At 41.2% G+C, this 22,164-nt stretch overlaps 1 protein-coding gene across 2 annotated transcripts; it reads right to left on the reverse strand.

Annotated features, from left to right (window-relative positions):
* Positions 1-215: 215 nt before the first annotated feature.
* sp2 (sp2 transcription factor) lies at positions 216-19,447 on the reverse strand. Of its 2 annotated transcripts, none has more exons than XM_061830634.1 (8): positions 19,374-19,447; positions 17,143-17,219; positions 15,262-16,032; positions 11,923-12,144; positions 10,057-10,351; positions 9,005-9,188; positions 7,332-7,525; positions 216-4,777 (listed from the first exon to the last, which is right to left on the reverse strand). In XM_061830634.1, exons 1-8 carry the CDS (start codon positions 19,378-19,380, stop codon positions 4,677-4,679), a joined length of 1,851 nt encoding a protein of 616 aa, XP_061686618.1. In that variant the 5' UTR covers positions 19,381-19,447; the 3' UTR covers positions 216-4,676. The 2 variants fall into 2 exon arrangements, with proteins under 2 accessions (XP_061686618.1, XP_061686619.1); XM_061830635.1 differs by lacking the exon at positions 19,374-19,447 and adding an exon at positions 18,094-19,362.
* Positions 19,448-22,164: the final 2,717 nt, after the last annotated feature.

The following is a 22,164-nucleotide window of genomic DNA, read 5'->3' on the forward strand; positions in this document are numbered from 1 at the left end:
CGGCTTTTACAATATTAATCTCAGCACATACAGTTAGACAATATGATATTCATATAGTCATATTTATACACGGTATAAAATGAACTGCTGGTTTCCTGGCTTCACCTGAAACACAATCAAGCAACAGAAAAGTTTAAAATGACAATATTCATATGAAATGTACATGTTTTGAGACCGTGATTAAATCATCACGTTAGATTAGCGTGGAACATAAGTTAAAAAGACAAAAGGAGTTTATTTTAAATAGCTGTCTAAGGCATCTGTAATCATCATCATTATTATTATTATAGAAAAGGGTCTCTAGAGGTCTTTGACAAAGCAGTAATTAAGCAAATATACAATGTTACATGTTTCAACACACTGTACATTGTCTTCCTCCTTCACTATGGCACCGAGGGAGTGGACAAACAATAACACCAGCAGGCTCTTCCTCCCTCCTTCCATGCACCGAGCACACCCCTTTTTCACGCCAAGATACCAAGAGTTCCACCTTTTAGGGCTTTGAACCAGATCTGCGTGAAAGAGGATGGGCGCTCTGACACTTTGTGGATTTAATTCTGTCAACGCAGCGACATTTGCATCCTCCTGTTGTGTGATTGTCACATCACTAAGGTAAAAATGGTTTACATGGTGAAAAATTTATTGAACAATGTACATGATAATACTGCGGTTAGATTATAACGTGAAACGTAAGCCCCTTTCACACTGAGATGACGCAAAGTTGGGAGACGTTAAATGTATTAAAGTGTTAAATTAATTGGAAAAAAAAAAACATCTTGGTTTTGTCATGCGTGTCCAGATAAGGCCCCTCTGACAGCTTGTCATGTTTGACCTAGGTTCGTATCGACTTTGTCCATATTTGGCTAAGACCACCCCCATCCCTCTGATTGGTTGCCTCCATGAAGAAGACCCGCTTGTGACAGAAAACGTTTGCTGACAGTGGTGGCTCAGGAGCAAAAATGTAAATGAAGAGCTTCGCTATTGACAATGATAAGATCGAGAGAAATTTGAATGGCTTGATCTTGGGCCAAAATGTCTTCTCGATCTCAGGAATGCGCAGATAATTTAAATTCATATTTCACATTTCCTGAGGCATTGTAGAGCCAATATAACATCATGAACACTAGAAAAATTTGGTTTGGTATTATCAGAGACATTTAAAATATATATATGCAGTGGCAGATATTATACTTGTCGATTTTTCAAGTATCAGTATTTTTCAGATCACTTCGCCTCTTTTGTCCCCAACCTCTGCAGATAACATGATGTAAAAACGACCTAAATAAAAAGAGAAAGAGGAACGTTAACTGTGTTTGAGTCTTTGAATACATTTTGTTTGTTCTTATTGTACTAAGTTATCAAAAGGGGTATTGTAAAAATTAAAACACTATTCAAGTTGGAATCTCGTGTAAAACGTAAATAAAATCAGAATACATTTTGCAATTCCTTCTTTTGCAATCGAATATACCACAAATAAAATATACATTATTGAATGTTTGCAGATCACCCAATTTGAATTTGATGCTTGCAACATACTCCCAAAAAGCTATGAGAGGGGCATAAAAAAAAAACCTGTCTGGAACATTCCACAGGTGAACAGGTTCACAAAAAACAGTTGTCATGATTGGGTATGAAAGCAGCATCACCAAAGTTATTCTATACTCAGTTATTCACAAGCAAGGATGGTGTGAGGTTCATGTCTATGTGAACAACTGCGCGAGCTAACTACTCGTAGTGTTTCTCGGTAGACAATCGCAAGGAATCTCAGGATTTCATAATCTATGATCCGTAATATCATCAAAAGATTTAGAGAATCTGGAGAAATCTCTCCACATAATAAGCAAGGCCAAAAACTAACACTGAATGTTCACCTTCAAAGCCTCAGGGAGCACTGCATTAAAAACCACAAAACTCTACTAATGTAAGTTAAAACTCTACCATGCACAGTGAAAGCCATATGGCAACAACACGCAGAATTGCAGCCAGTTCCTTTTGGCCCAAGTTCATCTGAGATGGACTTGGATAAAGTAAAAGAGTGTGCTGTTGTCTGACGAGTCTAAATTTTAAATTTTGGGGGAAATCAAGGACTACATATGCCGTCCGGACCAAAGAGGGAGTTATCCATCTGGATTGTTTGGTGTGTTTAGTGCCATCTGCATTGTTATCAGCGCAAAGTTAAAAAGCCAGCATCTGTGACAGTATAGAGGGGTGTTATTGTCGATACCATTAGGAACCCTCTACACGGGTAAAGGCATTATTAATGCTTGGTTAGTTCAGGAACATACAGGTTTTGGAGGAAAAAAAATGCTGCCATCCAAGCAGTGTCTTTTTTTAGAGATGTCCTTGATTATTTCAGCAAGACAATGCTAAGCCACATTCTGAATGTTATACAAGAGCATTGCTTCGTAGTTAAAATGCTTAAGAACTAGACTGGGCTGCGGCAGTCCATCCTGGTCTCCACTGAAAATGTGTCGCATTATGAGCGTAAAACACGACAACGGAGAGCCCGCACTGTTGAGCAACCCAAGCAAGAATGGGAAAGAATTCCACATACAATTAATGCTAAATGTTAACCTGTAGGAAAAATATTCTTTAGCTTGACCCCGAGTGTGTAGATTTTATGGATCTATATACAGCACATTTGAATGCTAGTTTTATGATGGTGCAGACAAAGGGAATCCAAATAGACAAAGTGAAGCATTTGGAAAGCTTAGTTCCAGGAAAGCTTCATCAGTTACCAAGAACTGATTGAGTGTTGTTAAAAAGAGAGTTGATGTAACAATGGTAAACATGCCCCAGTCGCAGCTTTTTTGGTACGTGTTACAGGCATTAAATTCTAGATTATTGAATATTGACACACACACCCACAAAAAAATCCATTTGAACAACAAATATCTTTTCAGAATATTCAAGAGAATCTAGGTTAAAAAATATTTGCAAATCATTTTACATGCGTTTTACACAAAGTCCCAACTTCATTGGAATGGACCTTTCCGACCTGTCAATCACTCGTACAATCTTAATCCCTGGCTTGACACGCCCCTCTCGCCGTATTGTCCCACAAGCATTGCTGGTTGTCGGTTGCGTGCGCTTGGAAAAGTTAATGTTACGGAGAAAATGGTCCTCAGATGCGCTTGGGGAACGTGCAATTCTGATGAAAGATATCCTGCTAGGTTATACAAGGGGCGCGGTTGATTCATTTCACAAAGCCTAAAAACAGTTGACGAAGTGTCTACGATGGATTAAGACTTGCGGAAGACCGCACGTACAACTAAATGTGGACAATATCAACAAACACAAGGCTGTATGTTCGAAGGTCAGTGAGGGAGAAGTATCTTCTCTGAGTTTGATTTCATTATTATCAGTGCTTTATACATTGCAGGACAACAACTTTCACTTTGTTAGTGTGTCACTGACCTGCCGAACGAAGTGTGTCATGTTTTATGCCGAAGAGTCGGGTTAGTGATATGTAAATGCGCCACGTCGTGCAAGAGAAATGTCCATTTACCTTTTCGTATCACATCAGACTTTTAAGACAGAGCACCGGGTTCCATTACGAGCCAAGTGAAATGAATACACCCGCTCACTTCTAAAGACTACAATGATATTACTCGTAATCTTTCCAAGTAAAAAGTACTCACCCTGCTTTTGAGGTTAGGGTTTTGAGGTTAGATGCGCAGTACGATTCCACTATTTTATCTTGTTGGATTTCAATATGAAGTTTGTGAGGCGTAAAACTTTTTTGCATCGATCGCCAGTATTTTGTTTTAACTCTGACATTGCGTCCTGCTTCGTCCAAAATATTAATTCCATGTACATATCCTTGCGTGAAATAGTTGAGACTTCTCTGTAGAACTCTCTTGCACAAGTCTGACGCATTTGGCAAAAAACATACCCCAACATTATCTGGAATACGCAATAGAGAATCGACTTCAAACATGTTCCGTTCAATCGCCATTTTGGAAGCTTGTGGGACATGGCTAAGGGGGCGGAGGTTAACACCGCCATCAGAAAGGTCCATTGGGGTTTGTATATAATTGATACTAAAAACATGTTAATTTTGTACTGAAGTACATTTCTGTCTGAACTTTTCCCCTCAAAAGAGTACTACTCCTGTCACTAGTCTGTTTTTTTTTTTTTTTTAACAATATTTGTATTACTTTAACCTCAGTAGATTGTGTCAGTTCGTTTTATATCCCTGCACTTTGCTGAATTCTGCGAATCCATTTCCGGCTCAACATCAACATGATTTTACGCAAACATAGTGCGAAAGGGGCTTCCAATACAACCTTGGATGCTGGAGAAAATCCCTGTGTCAACTTTGTAGCTTTAAGCCACAAACCTAAATGTTAAAAACTATTGTTAAAAAACATGACATTGGGACCTTTAACCACACGGGGGAGGGAGCACCAAACAAAGTGGTGGCTTTTGTGGGATAAAGACACAGTCTGACTCGTGTCCTGCAGTTGCACACATGCTGGCGTGTACCATCTTCGTCCAAAAGGGGTCATAAATAAGTGGGATGGATCATCGCCAGTCTGCTTCTTCTTTGTACATAGTGTGACACAAGAGTCACAGAGGGAAAGTGGGGGGGATATTTTTAGGAACTGGGTGGGTGTCCCATTATGGGACGAGTGACAAACTCCAATTTTTCAGTGTGGAGTGTTGTTTTCCTCTCACAGGTTCTTGGTGTTTATGTGCGTCTTGAAATGCTTGGTAAGGTGGTCGCTCCTCATGAAGCGCTTCTGACACTGGCTGCACTCAAAGCGTTTGTCTCCTACACGTACACACACAAAAGATCAGATTCAACTTTGTCATTAAACATCACAAGTTCCAAGCAACGAAATGGAAACTGCTTCCAAACAGAAAGGGAAAGCAGTAATTAAGTTCAGGGTCACAAATACTCAAAAGCATTTTTGAATATCATTCCGTTCAATTTAATGTATTCGTACCAGTCATTAGATATTTGTTTTGCAGCACGGGTTATCCATTTAGACAACAACCACAACAGTAGACAAACAATAAAAGTACTTGGAATTCCCATCCAAAACTCCCTTTGACATACAAAATTATTTTTCTAAAGCAATTGTTGAAATTTGTGTAGCAATTTTTGAAAATATTGTTTGGTGCGGTAATTTGAATAAAATTAAGTATTACATCACTCTCTAGTTTTATGCTATTATAACCTACATTTTTAAAAACCTGCTCCATATTTAGTGGCACATTTTGACCTGCTTAACAAGTAATGTTATATATAGAGACTATTTTTGCCTTGTGGGAAAGCAGAAATCCTTTTGTATCAACCCTGCATATTATGTACTCTTCTGGAATACTACACTTTGTTGCTTCAAAGGTGAAGTGGTTTGAATTTTAACATGGCAAATCTATGTACTATTTCATGTGATGTACTGGTTGTACAGATGTCTTCTCTTGCATGTTATTGCTATTTATATTATCCATCTATCCATTTTCTTCCACATATCTGAGGTCAGGTCGCAGGGGTAGCAGCTACAGGAGACTTCCTAGACTTTCTCTCCCCAGCCACTTGATCAAGCTCTTCTGGGGGGATCCTGAGGCATTCCCTTGTCAGTCAGAAGACACCTTGTCCAGTGTGTCCTGGGTCAACTCCAAGGCCTCCTCCCGGTGGGACGTGCCTGGAACTCGTCACCAGGGAGGTGTCCTAACTAGAGCCACCTCATCTGGCTCCTCCCAATGTGGAGTAGCTGCAACTAAAGCCCTGACCCCATCCCAGATGACCGAGCTTTCCATCCGCTCTCTAAAGGATATACCCTGCAGAGGCAACTAATTTCAGCCGCTTGTATGCGCAACCTACAGTTCGTGACCATAGGTGAGGGTAGGAACAGAGATTGAGCAGTAGATAGCGAGTTTTGCCTTTTGGCTCAGCTGTGTCTTCGCTACAGACTGATACAGAGTTTGCATCACTACTGACACTCCAGCAATCCCTCTGTCAAGCTTCCATTCAATTTCCCTTGCTCGTAAACAAGACCCAGAGATATTTAAACTCCTCCACTTGAGGCAGGATTTTACCCTTTTCCGACTGAGGTCCATGGTCTCAAATTTGGAGGTGCTAATTTTCACCCCAGTAGTTTCACACACGTCCAAGAACTGCTCCAGTGGAATTTTAAGATCACGGCTTAATGAAACCATCAGAATCATATCATCTGCAAAAAGCAGAGATGCAATGCTGTGGCCACCAAACTGGAAGCCCTCAACAGCTCAGCTGCGCCTACAAATTCTGTTAAGGTTAGGGTGACAAAGGTCAGTCTTGGCGGAGTCTGCAATGCGGACAAAAGTTCTGATACTGGTTTTACAGGGACCATACAACCCTTATTAAGGGGTTTGGTACACCCTATTCCTGGAGCACCCTTCACAATGCTCCCGGAGGGACACGGTCAACACCTTCTCCAAGTCCATAAAACATATGTAAATTGGTTGGGCAACTCCCATGCACCCTAAAGGAACGTTCTGACAGTATAGACCTGGTCCCACTGTTCCACGGCCAGGATGAAAGCCACAATGAATAACCTTCTGAATCTGAGAATCGACATCCAAACAGACCCTCCTCTCCAGAACCTCTGAATAGACCTTACCAGCGAGGCTGAGGAGTGTGACCCCCCTGTAGTCTCAACACACCCTCCTGTCCTCCTCCTTAAAAAGGCGTATCTTTCAACAGCTTAGTAAAATATCTTTTGTTTAGTCTATTGTCTAAAATTTGACAGGTTTCTGGAAGTATTTTATCTGTTTAACCTTTATCTATCTAGGTTAGGCAATCAAGAACTAATTCTTAGTTGCAATACCGAGCTGTCAGCAGACAGGCAGACAATATGACGTTACACCTTCACAGGGCACAGGACATGTGGCCTCTTTGTACGCCTTGTGGTGTCCTAGCCAACAACAGACAGTGACGCCCCCAACTTAGAGGAGAACTGTAGCACATTTTCAAAACACCATACATTGGTTGTGGTCAACTATAAAGGGAAACTGCGCGTGGAATAGCCATGGTGTCGCCTGCATGGTCACCGCCCACGCGAGTATAAAGAAGCCTTTTGTCCTGCCTCTGGAGTGGACAAGAGGAAAAGTGCACATATTAACAAGGCTTTTCCCCCCTTTGATTCATAGGAGATTATGGTCCTAGTAGAACACCACGTTATTTGTGAGGCCAAACTGTGCACTGGCTACTAGTACTATTCGTGAACTACCACCTATAGCCCCACTGACAACAGGTTGATACATAGGTCAATTGAACCTGCTGCAATCTAGTGGAAGAAGGCCCAAAGTACATGACTGTGTGGAGTGTGTGTGCAATGTACCCGTGTGCGTCCTGGCATGCCGCTGCAGCTCGTCGCTCCGCGTGAAGCGCTTGCCGCAGAACACCCAGTTGCAGACAAACGGCCGTTCCCCCGTGTGCAGGCGGACGTGAGCTCGCAACAGTGATGTCTTGCGGAAGGTCTTGTCACAGCCGGGAAAGTGACAAATGTGCTTACGCTTGCCCGCATCACCTGGCCTGCAGGGGACAGCGTTAAATTCCTCCACTGTAACCACCCATATCAACATTATAACTTAAAAAAAGGCTACATTTTTTCTCGGTTTAAAAAAAAAAAAAAAAGGCTAAATTTTGTCTCCGTAGTAAAAAGCTTAGTAAAATAAGAGTCCTGCATCAGTGAAAGCAATGGATTCCAATACAAAAGAAAATGAACAATAGACACCTGATTCAAACATTGTCATCTTCATAACTAAAAACAATATGGATACATTCAAACCCTGCAAATTTGTGTTTCGGCATTCATTTATAGACAATAGTGACAGCTTTACAGACAAAAGTGGTGTGAAGTGGTGGATAATGAAAATTTAACATCACTTTTATCACTGGATACTAAATGGCAATGTAACGGGAACTCTTGTACAAACCCAATTCCAATTAACTTAGGACGTAGTGTTAAATACAAACAGAATACAATGATTTGGAAAATCATGCTCAACCAAATTTAATTGGATGCACTAAAAACAACAGGTATTTAATGTTCAAATTGATAAACTGCTTTAAGCAAATAATTATTAACTTAGAAATTGGCTGCAACATGTTCCTAAAAAGGGTGTCTTTTGGTTTCACACAACGTCCCAACTTCATCAGAGTTGGGCTTGTACATTTGAATTTGAAAATACTTAGTTAAGATTATATTATTGTTTTAATTATTGTCATTGCTATATCCGTGGTTGTTGTTAAACTGTTTTTGAAATAAAGTTGACTTGACTACTCATTCAGTGCGATCAACAGCTTTAGAAGTCAAATACCCATGTTAACTGGGAAAGCTGGCAAAGAATGAGTTAAGACAGCGTGGAGGTGAGAGAGCACGAATGTTCCCTTTTCTTTGCTGAATTGTATCATTCTTCACCTTCATTATCGAATGGCCACCACTCAGAACTTCCTGTCGTATTGTGGAAACTGGTTTCAACAGAATACAAGCTGTGGCGATGATTATCAACTCAAGGCAGTAACAACCTTACTGGTCTGCTCGGAAACAGACAAATTGGGGCAACACTGATGTAACATGTCCTGTCAAACGTCAAGCGTTAAAAATAAAAACATGCCAAAAGAATAGTTTCACCACATCACCCCACTGGTGTCTTCGTTAGCAGTCGCACTCCAACTATTTTGTGCTAGTTAATTGAGTGTGACTGTTTAATAAGCCACCGTGTGGCCCAAGACAGTGTGGTCAAAGTAGTTTTATACTGCAGACTTTTATTTTGAATGTGTTACACAGATGCTGCCTGAGTGTTCCAGAAGAGACTAGGAGGGTTATTGCCTTGGTTTGTTTCTAAAAGCTTTCATTGTAGAATACACAACTGGGAAAACCGGGATTTAAAAAAAAAAATAATAATAATAAATCTTACAAAAACAAGGCATCCGAAAACCAAGACTGCACTGTATGTTGGAGTGAGTTGGTAAAGATGGATCTGCCGAACATTAGGAGCTCTATCCTACCTTTTCTCTGCGTCTTTACAGTTGGGGCACGTGCAGGCCATACGTCTCTTTTTCTCGCTGGGATGTCCGGGGAGTTCAAGCGTAAGTGTCTGGTCCACCTGGATGGCCGGCTGCCCAGGAGCCGCCACCCCCGCCAGCTGGAGTCCTCCACCCTGCATGGTCTGCACCGTCAAGTGCTGCTGGCCTGACAAAAAAAAAACCCAAAAAAAAACACAGACATATGTGAATACATGTTTGTTCACAGGTGTGAAAAGTATGTCATTGTAAGGTCCTTGGGGAAAAAAAAATCTTTTATCGAATGTTGTCAGCTGGGAGCACTCAAATGTGTGTAACTCTACAAAAGCCTTCTTCTGTTCTAAATGTGAAGCATGAACTATTACTGTAATCTCCGGCCTATAGAGCGCATCTGGTTATAAGCCCCACCCAGTACATTTGTAAAGAAACTAACATTTGGTACACACATAAGCCGCCCCTACGTAAAAGCTGCAAGTACTCACATTGTAACACGAGATATTAACAAAGAAAGACGGTAAACAGAAACCGTTTTCAAAGTTTTGATACCTTAGCTAAGCTCAACATAAAAAACAGCCGTATGCATACACAAAAGGCAAGATATTCGTGTTAAAGCACACACCATTGCGTTTGAGTGACACGCAGACAATATGGGGGAACAAAAGGGGGATGGGGCACTAGTGCGGCGCTAACAAGGCCGTAAAAAAAACAAAAAAAAAAAAAAAAAAAAAACACCATACCGGCAAAAGTCACTTCCCCGACACACATTCACCGGTCTCACTCTTATCTTTTCGGCTCAAGTGCCCCTTGCGGCCGTTAGAAAAAAAATGAACAAATCAGCCGCATCACTGCATTAGCCGCAAGGTTGAAAGCGTGGGAAAAACGTCGAGGCTTACAGGCTGAAAATTACGGTATTTGTACCTCATCTACAAATGGCCCATCTTTCCATTTAAAAAAAATCAAGTGTGGCCCTTCAACCAAAATGTTTGCACAGCACAGACAAAGTCTCATTGGGTTACTTTTATAGGCTAGTCACCCACCTCCTGCATTGGTGATGGTGACAGGAACTCCCTGCACTTGGACACCGTTAATGCTGATGGTCTGCACCGCCTGCGCCGCAGACGACAGCTGCGATGTGTTCAGCGAGATCATCCCGCCTGCCGGCGCAATCTTGGCCAGGGTGCGTTCCTTCCTGCCGCTCGCTGGTGGCTTCTTGGTGGTGGGAGGGGGTGGGGAGGCGGGCGTGGCAACGGGAGTGGTAGGCGTTGTTGCTGAAGAAACAGTGTCCTGAAGTTGCACGGACCGCCACTCACCAGCTCCTGTCTTGAAAAAGATCTAACAAAAAGGATATATTTTATATATTGCTGCCCACTAGAAGGTAATGGAAGCCCTCAAAAAAGATGATACTCGTTTGTCTCAATCATTGAACTTTCACGGAGGTTGTCAACTTTTCCTTCCATTGACATAAAAAGATGGGAAATTACACCTTCGAGTGTATTGCGTCCACCAGAGTGAGTTCGCTCACTCTGTTCACAAAAGTCAATAAGTTCAAAAATAAGAGAAAAATAGTTAAAAATGAAAAGCTTAAGTACCTTTTGGAATTTTTATAACACAGAGAAACACACACATGCCGCCGATCTATCTCAATAGTATCTTTAGTATTACAGCACCAGTGCATGCAGTAGTACAGAAAGAAACCTGTCATATTAAAAAAAAATATTGAAATTAGAAAAAAAACACAAAAGTAACTTGAAACAAATCTAATGAGAAAAATGAAAAAAATTAAATCAGCTTTTCACATACACACACACAGTGTATATGGACCCAAGTCCAGGTTGTGGCTGCACCACTCAAGGACATTCACAGGCTACTCTTGAAGCCACTCCTTTGCCATCATGGCTGTGTGCTGTGTCAGAAGGTGAATCGACGCCCTGGTCTGAGTTCCAGAGCATTCTGGAGGAGCAAGTTCTCAAAGAAGTTCTTTGTATTTGGCAGCTTTCATCACATGCTCTATGCTCCAGACAATTTCAAAAATATTTGAATATCATGGAAAAGTTTATTTCTTTCCATAACTTTGTTTCAAAAGAAACTTTCATAGATTATAGATTCAGGGCCCACAATTTACACAATTTCCAGTATTTGTTTTTTTACTTAATTTGGGCTTCCAGCTCATAAAACCCACAAAATTAGGAATTCAATAAATTAGAATACTGTGAAGAAATCACCCTTTACTTTTACATTTATTCAGGTTTTGCAGAAAAAACGAAAAAGAAATTAAGGTCCTATTAAATCCAACCAAAATATGATGCTTTCAAAACGAAATGCTTTAATCACTGCCTCCATACACTGTGGCATGGAGGCAATCACCCTGTGGCATTGCCTGAGAGTTATGGAAGGTCAGATTTCCTTGATGCTTGCTGTCAATTATTCTTTGTTTTTAGATCTGGTGCCTCTCATTTTACTCTTGACAATACCCCATAGATTCTCAAAGGCTTTAGATCTGGCGAATTGGCTATCCAGTCAAGCATTGTGATGGCATGGGGATCAAACCAGGTTTTGGAGCTTCCAACATGAACTGGCAAGTATGCCGACAGTGTCGCCAGTGTGTATTAATAATGCATCAATTATTCGCAGATTTTCGTTATTCACTGGGGTGTAAGAAACGTAACCCCCACAAATAATGGGGGACACTGCATTTAAATCATCAAAACCTGGAATATTGACAACAACAAAAACAGTTTGATCGTTAAACACAACGATCAACATTTTTTATTTACCAATGAAAGAAATGTAACAGGAGGGTTAACATTGATTAACATGAACAACTCTACAGAATTGTTATTCCTTCATTGGTGTTATGCGCCAATCAGGAAACAAGAAATGGCAAGATGGTTGGCTTTCCTCACCTGTGTTTGCGCCGTGTCTGGTGACGCCACCTGCAGGCCCGTGGGCGCGGGCGACTGCCTCTGTGGGACAGGCGGCAGTGAGGCAGAGGCGGCTTGCACCACCTTCAGAGCCTGCTGGGGTATCTGGACCATCGGAGGGTCCTGCTTGGGCGGCACTAGCTGCACCTGCTGTACCACTGCTGGCTGGCCCGGACTCTGGACAATCAACAGGTTGTTTCCGGCCTGCAGCCACACAAATCCACACAATATCAAACATTTGTGAATGATTGGCCATTTTCTTACAACTAGGAAACATCGATACTCCTCGTCCATCCATTTTCTGCTTATCCTCACAAAGCTCACGAGCATGCTAGAACCCATCCCACCCATCTTTGTGCAAGAGGTGGGGTACACCCTGAACTCGTCGTCAACCAATCACAGGGCACATAACCATTCACACCCACAATCATACCTACTGGCAATTTACAGTCTTCAATTAACCTACCATACATGTTTTGGGGATATTGGAGAAAATCAAAAAAGTAAACTCGCATGGGGAGAACATGCAAACACCACAAAAGAGAAGCCAGATTTTAACCCCTGTAAAAATTGTGCCAAACATATATAAGCATTCATCTGAGATGATACGCTGTGGCGACCCTGAAAGGGACAAGCCGAAAGGAAAACAACAACAACTCAGAACTGAGAGGTAGATATGATCACCATGGGCTTTCCACTGTCCCGCACGCTTTGTATAAAATACACCACCTTTTCAGGGGGGACCAGGAATGTACTCTGCCGACATTTGATGAAATCTGCTTAAAAAGGTTTATAATTTCCTATGTATGGCACAAGATAGAGGCAAATCACTGCTTATGTCTAAAGGAAGCTCCTCAACAAATTTCAACATACTGTGCCACGAGAAAGTATTTGCACTCGCCCCTGAGTTGTTGTTTTTTTTATTTGATCTATCACAAAAAGGTGTGAAATCATCAAACCAATTTTAATATCACTCAGACACAACCCAAGGAAATACAAAATGCAGTTTTCAAATGACAATACTACAAACCAAACAACATTAAAATGAGGGCAGTAACAATGAATGTGTTAATGCATATGATTGGCATTAACACATCGCATTAATCCCATATTGACGCTGATTAATCACAATTTATTTTGGCTGCAAATGCTGCTTTACCTTAGCTGTGGGTGGATATGTGAAATGTGCCACTTAGGATAAAACAAAAGTCATTTGCATGTGCAGCACCAAATTTTCTTTTCATCGAAGCACATCAGGTTTGAAATACCATCTCGAAGCAAAGGTTTTCGAGGAAGCCACTAGCAAGAACGCTACCATGTAGAGATGACAAACAATGCTGGAGTATTGCAACTGTGAGAATTTTGTCACCATAAATAGCCAGGATAAATTAAGCAACACTTTTGCAAAATGGATAGTGACATCATACAAGCCAATTAAATTCGTTGGAGACCAGGGGCTGCAAAATATTATGTGTAGGTTACACATCATACAAACTACCTTCGAGGGGGACAATTAAAACAAGGATAAACGACTTTAGTGCTCTAATTAGACCATCCAGGGACAACTGCTGGCTGATTTATATTGCTTACCAGGCACCATTGGACTTCAGAGAGTACTAATTATCTTGGATGACAAATGTTTATGCATGCCTTTAGTATATTATCTATTGGTGTTCATCAGCAATTTGTTTGCAATCTATTTGGAGAATTGCACAAAACACCCCCTAGTTCTTAGGCCATCCATAAAAATATTCAGGTTTCCAGTAACCTGACCGGCCGTAAATAATGAAAAGCAAATAAAATTGCTGAATTCTGCTTCTTTTTTTTTTAACACGAAGGGGACGTAAATCTGAACAAGGGAAGTAACTGTTTATGTCAACAATAACGACGCGAGACAGCTTTGAATATTCAGTAGCGCTTGTATTCAGACACCATGCCGCACATAACGACACGCTTCCGCATACGCTGGTGGAACAACCCATTCAGATTCAGCAGGGGGTGGACACTACCATTCCTAACAGTAACCCGGGTCCTGTCTCAAATATTAACCAATCAGGAAGTGATTTTCTCTCAATCTGCCTCACACTATCATGGCGGACAGCGTGCCGTTTGCTTTCTCGTTTATTTCAAACGGCGAATACATCGTAAGTAATAAGTTGAGAAAGTTGAGCCCTTCTTTAACACTCCAGGATGCATTCCAACAAATTGCCCCGGAAGAATTTGGAGATGACATGATGTTTTTTATTTGAGGAAAAATGCCACTGCTGAACGGCCCCAAAAGGATGCATTTGTCACTATGATGGCAGCTGCCAAGGAAAATTCATGATCTTTCATTCCCGTAAAATAAAAATGATGATCTGGAAACCTTCGCCTTTATAACAAAGTCGTGGAAGAGTTCAAGTGAGTCAGCACCTCATTCCCAAGTTCAGTATCCAAAGAAGCTACGCGTGTTATCCAGGTATGCACATCTGTGATTTCAAATCATGATCGGGAAGTTTAAAATGTGAAAAAGTAAATATTTATTTAATTTATAGCTAAAACGTAAACTACATCAACACACTGAATATATTTATTGGTAGCATATGGGCCAAAATATTTGCAGAATATCATGGATTGAACCTTTTGCCCCCCAAAATAAATAAAAAATTCAGACCTACCTACCTACTAATTTTTTTCCACTCTTGTTACCCAAAACCAAAATATTTTTATGGATGGCCTGATTAGGTCACTCCAAGACTTTGCTATCCTCAAACGGAGTAGGATCGACCGTGAGTTAAAAAAAAAAAAAAAAAAAATTGAGGGGAGTGAGTGGGATTAAGTAAAATATTAGCTCAGGATTGGGAGGGAATGGGTTGAATCTCTGCATAAGTGCGAGGGAGGATTTTTTTGTTTATATCACAAACCCAGGATTAAATACAGTCCTATGTACATACAATTTATCTTCATTAGGGTTGCGAGTCTGCTGGAGCCTATCCCATCTGATTTAGGGCAAGAAGCATGGTCCACCCTAGACTGATTAACAACCAATCTCGGGGAAATAAGCACTCACACTCACATTGACACAAAGAGGTTATTAGTCTTCATTTAAGTTTAGAAAACATGTTTGGGGGGAATGTTTGAGCTAGATGAAGCGCGTATAAGGGGGACAAGTTAAATACAACGAGACTGCAAACTCAGAAAAGCAGATTTTTCTGACAAAAATTTATGATTGTGGTCTTACCTCTATGTGAAAGAGAAAGGCGAATAAATGTTACTCTCTGAAACAGCTATGTTGCAGAATCTTTGTGTAAACAAGGAAATGTAATAAAATGGTTTACATACCTGAATGATATTATCAGCAGCTTCGATCAAGATGGTCTCCAACTGTTCTGGGGGAGGTGAGGGAGGCTGCGCCGGCGGTGGGGCTGGGGACACCGCTTGAGGGGCCAGCATCACTTTTTTCTTCCTACCTCGTCGTGGCTTCCCCGCTATAGCAGGCGCTACTGCCGCTGTCTCGGTTACGATCTGCGCGCTGCCCACTTCCCCCGTCGCCACGTTGAGTGGCAGCGTGAGTCCACCGGGCAGCTGCACAACGTTGGCAGCAGCACTCGACTTCCTCATTTTGGGCGAGGGTTTGATGGCGACCGTCTTTTGTGGCGGGATAGGGGCGGCTACAGGGGCGGCGGCTGCCTGAGCCGGCAAGGACATGGGAGTGGTGATGAAAGCCTGGTTGGTGCCTGGTATGAGCTGAATCTGGCCCCCCTGCGGCATCACCTGGATGGTCTGGGCTCCCTGTATCTGTGGCATCACCTGATACTGGATGTTGGCAGGGGTCTGGGGGCTGGGGCGAGCCGCACTCTGCTGGATGGTGACCACGATGGGACTGCCAGGCGTACTGGCGCCCAGGCCAGCAGGGAGCTGGATCACATTACCCTTGGCTTGAAGGAAGCCCAGGTTCTTGGGGGGCGCGGGTGCGATAGGCGCTGGCTTGATAGGGAGAAGGCGGCGAGGCTGCGTCTGAGCTGGCGGCGACGTAGCAGGGGCTTGGGCGGCGGGGGGTCCGATCTTACTGCAGGTGGCAGCCAGTAGGGCCAAAGGGGATGGCTGACTGTCCTGTATACGCACACACACACAGAGGATTCACATTTTTTTATACATTCTATATGAATATATTTATACAGGCAAATCCAAATTACAGTTACAAAACAAATATGCTGCACTTTTGAAAACATTTTTTTAAGATGTTAATACTACTATTAAGGTCATTTTTCGTGATAATTCTTGAAACTATTATTGCACTTCCCAAAAAAGAAAAGCTTTATGCCGCTACAAATATTACTAAGGTTCATACTCTATACTATATTCTATATTAGTGTATAATAGTAACATTATTCACACCACACTGTTGAAACTGTTACATTGCATGTTGCATCGAAAAATTGGTCGCCGCAAAAAATTCTGCCTCAAGGCAATAAAAGTTAGAAGCCCGGCCTTCATAATTGAGAATGAATAAATAAACAAACAAATAAATAAATGTTTGGATATGTGTGCGTATGTGTGGGATTACTTGAGTACTTGACGAAATATCAAATAGTCAACTTGAAAAACATTTAATATTGACAGCCCAACATTCTTAATTTTACAAAAAGGAAAAACTTCATGAAGTACTGTCGTAAAAAGTAAGCATTGAAGATCGTCTTCAGGCCTTTGAAGTTTAATATATATATATATATATATATATACACACACACACACTTGAGTCTTTCTATAGTGGGTTTTTTATGGAGCATTCTATTCCAATTATAATCAGTGGAGAAGCCCAAAAAGAATGAAAATACTCAAAGACCTCAATCGGAATAATCCGGAAAAACACTGAATTGGAAAGGTGCCATGCTGCGCTCTGTCTACGCTAAATGCGCAGTGACGTCATCGTTCATCCATAGCCTGTTGAAGATGGCAGTTTACATATAAAATATTTCATTCACTGTCTGTTTGAACTCTAATCTGTGCATCATGGCTGGCCTCAACATTGACAAACTCTTCTGTCACATAACACACACACCCCAAAACCAATTGATTTCAAATAGTGTGTGAGATCATTCTGTTTACAGGTACTTTCTTTTTTTTTCCCCTCACACACCAAAATGCTACAGAACTTTGATGTAACACACAAGAAACCTTGGAAAAAAATGTATAGCATGTATCCTTTAAATGTTCACTCACCTGTGTGGTGGTGGTAGAGGGCTGGAGATATTCACTGGGACTGACAGCGACTATGGTGGTCATGTTGTCTTTTGACCCTGCAAAACACACACACATACCCAAATATGAAAATGTGTGAATGTTAAACGGATTAAAAAACATTTTTGCTGTTGTTTATCATGTTTTTTTCACCTATCAGGGGGACTAGAACATATGCCCCACAAAAAATGGGGGTTAACTGGAATGCATTGAAGAGCATACAAACATAAAACACACATACAGACACACATCACCTGACAGAGCAGGAGGATGTTGTTGCCTAGCAACAACAAAAGGTAAGGTACACAACCTGATGAGACCAATACAATTTTGTCATAATCAATTTTGATTGGCTAATAGGTTTGTTGGCAATACACTGAGAGCTGGATGTATACTTTGTCCTTCAACAACACCTGTCAGAATAAAATGCTGTATTGTATCTCATTAGATGTGGAAAGTGCACCCAATATTGTGGGCTGAGTGTTCAATTTCAACAACACACACATGGTCAAAATGCATGGATGTGTTACTAAAAATCAGGTATGAGCAAAGAGATGCAGGGTGGGTGGCAGGCAGGAAGGAAGGAAAAGATGCAAGGAAATATAGCAGGTCTGAGAGTGAAGGCAGAAAAGTTATGCAACAGGAATTAACCATGATTAAAAATAGTTGTGACAAACATAAGGATAGATGAGAATAGAAGACTAAAAAGGTTGGACCAAAGTATGGAAGAATGTAAGGAAGAGTGAATAAAAGCTCCTAGAATCCTGGTAGGAACAAAGTAAGAAAGGCATTAAAAAAAAATAATAATAAAATAAAGCTTTCACAACGGAAGAATGGAAGCAGAGATTCTAATAGTAATCGTAAACTAATAATTTATGAACTCAAACAGTAACTATTTTCATTCTCGATTACTTATTTACAGCCACTGTTTACCTTAAAATTGTCCAAATCCTGTGATTTCGGGCTCTTAACTGTAAATATTTTCCAATTTCTGGAGTCCTCCATGAAAGTCGACTGATTATCTTTTGTGTATAATCAAAATACCGTAAGACATTTGCAAACATCTGCTTTTACGTTACTGCAATGATCAATAATTTTGCCAATTTTCTGACATGTAAATTTACGGGAAAAATGGAAATCTTTGTCTTTTATGAAAATAAAGGTTATTTGCAGCCGTAATATTGTAGTTGAAACAGAAACAGCCTCAGAAGTGTATTACAATCTAGTAGCCCTTCGTTCACATGATCCCTAGACTTAGCTATTTCCAAAAGGTTGCCGAGTACACCACTCAAACAACAATAATTTAACAAAAACTAATTGGGGGGGAATTGCAATAAACTGTTGCATTATATATTTTTTATCATATTATTTGATTAAAAAACTAATACTCGTTGATTCTAAAATAAAGGGACAGTCCTAGATAGCAGTAATCATAAAACCTAAAAAGCAACAGTGAGGGAAGTAAGGTATTGAAGGCAAAAAAATATATAATAATAATAAACCAATTAAATAAAAACAATTCCAAGTCTCTATCTACTGGTGGCCGCAGAACAAGCCTACATTTGTACATTTAACACACAAACTGGACACTAGAATAACCATAGTTACAAAGATATTCATTTTGGAGATAAACATTTTCACATGTAACGCTTCCAACGTAGACGCGGTCAACCGAGCATCAGCGAGCCACCTTCGACGCATCTTCGTTGATTTGTTTGTGCACACCGGCTTCAAAAAAAAAAAAGAAGGTTGCAGCCCCATTGGTTAGCAGCTAACCGCTCATATAAAACGATTTATTTTGTGTAAAGCTACGCTCCAGTGGGCACAAAATCCAGAATTCAGACCGTTTCGCTTCCGCACATGCATTTTTTTTTTTTTTTTGCTTTATTGGGGGAAGATTAATGTGGGGGACATTTGTAGAAAAAGGCATCTTCCATAAGAGGCTTAGCTTAGCATAGTGGGTCAGCGCTGTATTATAGCAGGGCTAGCTCGGAGCTGCTAGCATTCGCGTAGTTAGCGAGTTAAACTCTTCGATAGCGGCACAGAAATGGGGAAGACAATTCCGGAAGTGCGGGGCGGTTTGGCTTGACGCGAGCCGTCAACAGCCCGCCTATTATTCCCGTCCTCTAGCCGCCCATTTGTGCCGCCACGCAAATGTCATGTTTGACGAAGTAGAAGAGAATATAAACACCAATGTTTTAATTCCTACCCACCGCTCATGACGACATTCGCTGTCCGTGGAGCCTCGAAACACACAGAGGCCCGGCAGGAATCCGCCCGCACACCCCGGCACCAATCAACGCACAAAGGAGACTTGATTGGCGGCAAAAGTGGCCAATAAAATTGAGCCGTGGTTTTGATTGAGATTCAATTTACCCTATCAGAGAGGGGTTTCAGAAAACGTCGACCGATGGATAACTGCTCCACCAATGGTGTGCGGAGAAATTGCTCCGGAGCGTTTCTCTGAAGGTTGTCCACACGAGTTTGTAGCCTATTGAAGCAGGAGTAAAGTTTGAGTGACATAACGAAAGTCCAATAGAAGACTTGAAGGGCGGGCGATTCGCTCAAGATGGGCAACGCGTTGACCAATCATACTTAGTAGCTACATAAGCGCAATAAAACTCTTAAAAAAAAAATGTTGCTTTTATTGACATTGTCAGATAAATTAGTTGAACAATGTTTATTATTACTAGCGATACGATCGGGTCGAAATCTTGTGTGATTAAAATTACATTTTAAAACGTTATAATTTTGCAAGGTAAAAGGCGCTTTGGTTATATCTGCACGTTATAAATCGTGTAAATGCATGCTTAACGCACCAAAACAACACCAAACCTACAGGTGGCGGCATCATAAACAGGGGCTGTTTTTCTTAAAAAAAAAATATATGTCAAGAACAGCCGAACTGTGTTTGGTGTCCAGAGGCACTTCAAATGGTTTGTATTGACTCCCACTTTAAATATGATTAATTAATTCTCAACACAGCCACATCCCTTCATAAGGCGGTGTGGATAATTATACAACCACAATTTTTTTGTTGTTTATTTTATTTCCTCTCGCTATCAGGATTAATTTGAATAGATATTTAGAAGTTATGGGTCACATTAATGGTGGAAAATTTTTGAAACACCTTATCTCGGTCCCATTTATTTATTTTTTTTCATACAACAGAAACCTGGCATTTGAATCGGGGTGTGTAGAGTTTTGATAGCCACTTAATTCCTGCTCTGGTACTGCACTCCTAAACAAGATAGAAAATGGACAAAAACCTCTGCTAAGGACATTTTGAGTTGAGAGGAGATTAAAACAAAACAAAACAGACGTCACAAGTTTGCATTTTTTTGTTTAAAGTTGATTTAGAAAAAGTGTCCATCTCATGAGAAACACAATGAGGAAACACAATTCAACACATTACTGACTGAGGACACACAAATACACACACACACACACACACACTCTTCTAAGGTCTGTCAATCAATCACTGACATGTATACACTTCATTAAATACACAATCTAGTGTAGATAATTAGATCAAGCAGCCGATCATCAAACTTTGATGCAATGCTGCTTCCAACCAAAATCGCAGACTTCCAGATCAAAATTGGACCTTTGAGATTTTTTGGTGTCATTTATTGATAGTAAAAGTAAGTTTCTTTTCGGCTTGTCCCTTTCGGGGTCACCACAGCGTGTCATCTCAGATGAACGCACATATGTTTTGGCACAATTTTTACGCCGGATGCCCTTCCTGACGCAACCCTTCTCAGGGAGTGGAGGCCCCAGTGGGATACGAACCCACAACCCCTGGTTTATCAAACCAGATAGTAATGTACAGGAAATGTCTTGTAAAGTCATGTTCAGAGCTGATTTTTTTTTTTTTTTTTCAATTTGCGTGACTGGCCAAATTGATCACAAAATATACACTTCAAACCAAAATAACTGACTTCCTGATCAATTCTGGGCATGGATGCGATTGTCTTGTAACCAGTTCTGGGTGTACCCCGCCTCCTGCCCGAAGATAGCTGGGATAGGCTCCAGAACTCCCGCGGCCCTTGTGAGGATAAGCGCCTCAAAGATTGGATGGATGGATGGTGCTTGAGACTTTTTGGTGTGTGCACCAAATTTCTTGTAAATTGGTGAACCAGGTGTCAAGGCTTGATTTCTCACATTCCCACGAATGGCCTAATTAACCCAGAAATGGCCGCTTCAACGCAAAATAGTCACTGACCTCCTGATAACTTCTTACTATGTCCTTGAGATTTTTCGGTTTGTCCCGTTATGATAGACAATGTCCACCCAATTTTATGTAGTAGTAAAACTGGTACTGGGGGCTGACTTTTTTTTTTTGAATGCCCAAATTGGCTGCAACAGGATGGTTTCATGCCTAGAAAGAGTACCACAGGTGCATTATTTGCCTTGAGGATGCTCGTGGAAAAGTAGAGGAAAGGTCAGAAGGAGCTACATTGTGTCTTTGTAGACCGAGAGAAAGCCTATGACAGAGTACCAAGAGAGGAACTGTGGTATTGCATGCGCAAGTCTGGTGTGTCAGAAGAATTTAAGGTGGAGGTGGGACTGCATCAGGGATCCGCGCTGACCCCCTTCCTGTTTGCAGCAGTAATGGATATGATAGATGAGGTTAGACTGGATTCCCCTTGGACTATGATCTTCGGAGATGATATTGTGATCTGTAGTGAAAGCAGGGAGCATGAGGAGGAACAATTAGAAAGATGGAGACATGCACTGGAAAGGAGAGGAATGAAGATTAGCCGAAGTAAAGAAGGAAGGCCAAAGAAAAGATTGATGGATGTTGTGAGGGAGGACATGAGGACAGTGGGTGTTAGAGAAGAAGATGCACGTGATAGGCTTAGATGGAAATAGATGACACGCTATAGCGAGCCCTAATGGGACAAGCCGAAAGGAAAAGAAGAAGAAATTGGCCGTAACATTGCTGCTCCAAACCAAGATGGCCGACTTCCTTTTAAGCTTTAGGGCATGGGTTCTTGTACT

The sequence above is a fragment of the Syngnathoides biaculeatus genome, chromosome 9 (assembly GCF_019802595.1).
Source record: "Syngnathoides biaculeatus isolate LvHL_M chromosome 9, ASM1980259v1, whole genome shotgun sequence".
Lineage (NCBI taxonomy): Eukaryota > Metazoa > Chordata > Actinopteri > Syngnathiformes > Syngnathidae > Syngnathoides > Syngnathoides biaculeatus.